The following is a 5,407-nucleotide window of genomic DNA, read 5'->3' on the forward strand; positions in this document are numbered from 1 at the left end:
TTTATGCACCAAGAGCTTGTAACACTCCAAAGAGAAAGGAAAAATTGAAATTGCATCATATGACCCCTTTAAACACACCCCTTTAACCGTTAGATTGCTATGAGTGAGAGACACCCCTTGTCCAAATACCCCCACTTGAGGTCTTGGCCACTTGAGAGCGCGTGCACGCGACAGGAAGTAAGTGCGAGAGCAGGAGCTCAAAAATAAAATCATGCCCTCTATTCAATATTCCGTTTCAGCTGGAAATACGTCTGAAATAACGTCCTACACTGAAATAAAGTCGGCAGCAACTTCCGGTTCACGCGGACTTTAAATAGCAATGTTCATCATAAATAAATGTATAGCCTACTGGTGTAACTTGTTTAATGGTTTTATTTATTTATTTTTTATACAAAGATAAGTGTTTCACATGATGTGGTCTACATATAGTGTGTAATAAAGTTTTGGGTCAGTAAGAATTTTATTTTGTTTTGTTTTGTTTTATTTTAAATAAATTATTAGTATTCAGCATGACGCATTAAGCAAAAGTGACAGTAAAGACATTAATGGTATACCAAAAAGATTTCTTTTTCAGATAAATGCTGTAATTAAATGCTCTTTTTTAAACTTTTCTATTAATCAAAGCATTTTAAAAATGCATCATATTTTCCACAAAAAGCAGCACAACTGTGCTCAGCAATGGCAATAATAAAAAATATTTCCTGAGCAGCAAATGACCATATTAGAATGATTTCTGAAGGACCATGTGACAATGACGTTTCATTTAATTTATTTATTTTATATAAAAAGGTATATTAAATTGTAATAATATTCACATTACTGTTTTACTGTAATTTTACCAAATAAATGCAGTCTTGCTATGCATAAGAGACTTTTTTTGAAAAACAAACTAACACAAATCTTACCGACCCCAAACTTTTGAACGGTATTGTAAATAACAAAGGCTTTAATATTCTGAAAGAGAATACAGGAAATTGTCTCTTGTGTCATTGATCATTCAGTACTGTTTTGTCCAGATGTTATTCTGCATTTGGAAATATATTTCTGGGATCATCACGCAACATACATCAATGAGGATAATAAGCAGATAATTAGTCTACAATTACCTATGATAAACCTTTGCCACATAATTACTTGGAATGTAATTCTCAGTTCCTTTTTGAAGAGAACGGACTTTCCACCAGCAACCCTCTCTGTAAAGCATTGACGAGTAAATAAAAAGACATTTAATAGGTTGCAGGTGTACACATGTACAGTATATGTATATTAATATAAATGAAAATGAAAATCAAATAAGCATTTCACAAGCATTATATATTAGTAGGCATTTATTGTTATATAGCATCAAACACATTGTATTTCACTGAAAGAACACTTACTCAGAGAGACCTTTGAGTTTGTCCCCGATCTTAAAGATCGGTTCACTAATGTCTCGACATGGGTAATCAGAGAGCACCACAAGACTGTCACAGTCTGTAAATGTAGATTAACAAACTATATAAGTAATGTCAAAGACCCACATTAATACATATTTAGGCAACAGATTTCCCGTACAGCAGTTGAGGAACCATAGCTTACCTTTAAACATGGTATCAAAGTTGTTTGGCTCTGGGTTTGTCTTTTCCTGCCTCATCACATTCCCCATGATAGCCGTTTAGAGGCCGCAGCTCTACAGATGCTGGAATTTTAAATGCACATTTCAGTTCATGCAAGGGAGAGCATGAGTTTTGCATCTGATAGCCCAATAGCTAATGCAACAGCTGTTTTAATTTTGCAACTTCCTCTCAGCTAATGTGTTATCTCTACCAAAAAATAGAACAGGGAAGCTGCTGGAGAGCCCAAGTCTACCACTATTTCTCACTAAACTCCTTCCTGACAATGTTCACATTTAACTCGCATTTCTACAGTACAACAAAGAGTTGAGTTTACGCACGATTGAACGATTTTTTTTCTTTTTATGGTGATTTGTTTGTTTGTTTATTCATGCTATTTTTAGTCATTAAAAACACATGGAAAAATGAGTCATAAATTGCTGTTTATTTTGGTTTCATCACCTAAAATGTCATTTTGCATCACAGGCCTTTAACCAATCTCACCATGATATCTAAATTTTGACATAAATGCATAGAAGAGGTATTTGCACAGTTTTAATTGCTCATAAATTTTTTATTTAATATTTTGTAAGCATGATAAATCAAACCATGGACAGTGGGAGGTTATTGGAAGTAACTAAATCTCAATAGATAACACGCAAACAGCATCCCAACACTTTACACTTTTTTCCCCCCAGTGAAACACCATATAAATGTCAAACTTCTATTATTATTTCCCTCTCCACACCAACAGAAATATGCTAGGCACATAAATGAGTTTTCTTACCTCTCACTTTAAGCAGCTAAATATCCATGTTTCCTTCAGAGGGCAAAGGTTCAGTTCTGGCTGGCTCCTCCGAATAAAGTTGAAGCAGGTGGTTCAGAGTAAAGAAATAGTGCCCTGGTCTCAGACCGAAGGCCAGCAGTATGAGCAGTTGTGTTGTGAGTGGCCTGCACTGCTCTGCAGACTTATCTAAACTGAGCGATGGTCTACTGAAAACAGGACATAGCCACATACTTCCTCTGGTAAAATGACGAAGAGTTCCCTAACCTTGTTTTCCTTCATCCCCTCAATGTGCAACAACAGAAATGATTATAAATTCTTAATACAAATAAAAATACAGTACAGCAAATTATTTTTTTTATGCAAATAAGTACAGTTTGCAATGTTTACGCTGAGGTTTACGTTTTAAATACGAGATTTTAGTGCTCTCAGTATCATAGTGTTCAAATGGGTGTTGTGCAACTTCCTGTATATGGCATTAGTGGGTGAATGTCTGGGTGTGAGTGTGTCTACATGTGTGAGTTTCTATCTCAGAAGCATAATGCCTATAACCAGACATTCAAATGGCTTTAATGATACAAAATGTAGTGCTAAACATTAGCTTTTGGCATTAGCCTTAGTGTTTTTATTATCTTTATTTAAGTTTTTATATGACACTGCAGATCCACCTATATGATTTACTATAAAAGGTGGCTACACAACTGATAATTTAGCATTTATCCTCCAAATGAGATTTTTGTTCATTTTCAGACATCAACTGGAAAAAATGAAATGTGTCTGTTCATGCATGAGTGTACTTATACATGTGAAAAATAACATAACCATCATAATGTGCTAGTGGGGGCCAAACATTATGCCTGTGGAGACCTATAATAGTTTTACAGCTGATGCAAACTGCGAATTTAGCATTTATCCTCCAAATGAGATTTTTGTTCATTTTCAGACATCAACTGGAAAAAAGGAAATGTGTCTGTTCATGCATGAGTGTACTTATACATGTGAAAAATAACATAACCATCATAATGTGCTAGTGGGGGCCAAACATTATGCCTGTGGAGACCTATAATAGTTTTACAGCTGATGCAAACTGCAAAATGCTTAAAAGTGGCCATTTATTTTATTACATTGAAATCACCGCCATATCAATCGGTTGTATTCTTTGCATTGTGAAACTAAAAGATACGTGGCAGATGATTTGAGAGTATTTCTGCTTTCTAAATGTCCCTTTTTGTGCAAAACTATGAATATTCAACTAACTGCTGGCTCTGTCTAAGTACCTCATTTTCTCTGGTTCAGAGACTTGAACTTCTCTTATTTGTTTTTACTGCTTTAAACACACTTTTAAACAGTTTTTCTACTTTAAACCTCTTTAAGAAGTGGATACATGATGCAACATTTGAATTTGTTGTCAGTCTAGCCTGTTTCCTGTGCATTTTCACAGTTTTAGACAGGTCACCGTATTCATTACCGCTGATGCAGTTATCAAAGTTTTTTTAACTTTGTGTTTTAAATTAAGCATAACAGATCAGGCGAGGGGAACTGTACAATTTTTATATGCACTGGTGTAAATATATGAGCTCAGAACTGTTAAAGTCTAAAAAAGATGTGTTCATCAAATTTAATTTGTGAATAGATAGGATACATTTAGTATATGCTTGACTGATCTGGTTAATGTTAATGACATGTTAATGTCTTTTTCCATTGAAAAATATGTGCACTTTTTACTTTTTGACAGGGAATTGGAATCAAAAATGTACTGAGTGATCCCAGTCTGGGAAAGCCATCAATGCTGATCAACTGCATATTATCCGTTAACTTCTCACCCATTCTCAAATTGATTTTTTTGCCAAAAGCTACAAACCAGCTGATGCCAATACCACAAATATGACTCTATTTAATTTGATGTCATTTTTTTGTGAGATCACAATCGTTTTCATTTAAACTCAACAAAACATCTACTGACTTACTTCCCATTAGTAAGTAGCATGTGGAATTCACTTCAAACCTGTGGTGTCTATGATATCACCTCCTATTAGTTTTAAATACAAATTCTTCTGTACACGATTAAAATGACCTTTATCTTTTCAACTCTGGATCTTTGGACTGCACCAAGGTTCGTATGTCAGCCTTCACGTTAAACTCAACAAAACATCTACTGACTTACTTCCCATTAGTAAGTAGCATGTGGAATTCACTTCAAACCTGTGGTGTCTATGATATCACCTCCTATTAGTTTTAAATACAAATTCTTCTGTACACGATTAAAATGACCTTTATCTTTTCAACTCTGGATCTTTGGACTGCACCAAGGTTCGTATGTCAGCCTTCACGCTAATTCAAATGAACCCCACAATAGCACCATATTTTGTTTTAATCTAACCAAACCTGCCACGTGTGAACACGCTCTAAAAGTCTAATTTTCAGTAGCAACAATAGTGCAGAATATCATCTGAAGGTGAAAAACAAAACAAACAAAAAAAACAACTCACAATGGTCAAAGACATACTGTATATCTAACACATGTTCACGTAGGAAAACAACTGAAAAACAGCACAGGGAGACTGTGCTCCACCTTCCCCAGCTCCACCTGTATAGATCTGCTACGAGGTGATTCATGTATGCTATATGGGGGCTATTTCATGTATGTTATATTTGCAGCAGCTATATTTCTTACATGCTCACAGCAGCATGTTGTGGATGTATTGGCAGTAGCAAATCTCGGTACTTGCTCTACCGCAGCAGCAGCAGTGTAGCAGATCTATTCCGCCAAGACCAAATACATTAACAAGTCAAGTCAAGTCAAGTCACCTTTATTTATATAGCGCTTTTAACAATACAGATTGTGACAAAGCAACTGAACAGCATTAATTAGGAAAATAGTGTCAATAATGCAAAATGACAATAGTAAACACTCATTTTTCAGTTATAGACAGTTCATCATTGAATTCAGTGATGTCAACATCCAGCTCAGTTTAAATAATATCTTTGCAATCATGTCAACGATAACGCTGGAAATGAAGTGTCCCCAACT

General features: G+C 35.1%; 1 protein-coding gene across 1 annotated transcript in view; it reads right to left on the reverse strand.

Moving 5' to 3' along the window:
• LOC107556370 (src-like-adapter) overlaps positions 1-2,551 on the reverse strand; it is a 6,056-nt gene extending 3,505 nt beyond the window's left edge. The window contains exons 1-4 of the mRNA XM_016239465.1: positions 2,380-2,551; positions 1,579-1,678; positions 1,380-1,473; positions 1,107-1,193 (exon numbers count right to left, since the gene is read on the reverse strand). Of these exons, the coding sequence (XP_016094951.1) occupies positions 1,107-1,193; positions 1,380-1,473; positions 1,579-1,645 (248 nt within the window). The 5' untranslated portion in view covers positions 1,646-1,678; positions 2,380-2,551. The remainder of the gene's footprint in view (positions 1-1,106; positions 1,194-1,379; positions 1,474-1,578; positions 1,679-2,379) is intronic.
• Between the last annotated feature and the right edge of the window lie 2,856 nt (positions 2,552-5,407).

This window comes from Sinocyclocheilus grahami, unplaced genomic scaffold (genome assembly GCF_001515645.1).
Source record: "Sinocyclocheilus grahami isolate Dianchi unplaced genomic scaffold, SAMN03320097.WGS_v1.1 scaffold566.1, whole genome shotgun sequence".
NCBI classification, from domain to species: domain Eukaryota; kingdom Metazoa; phylum Chordata; class Actinopteri; order Cypriniformes; family Cyprinidae; genus Sinocyclocheilus; species Sinocyclocheilus grahami.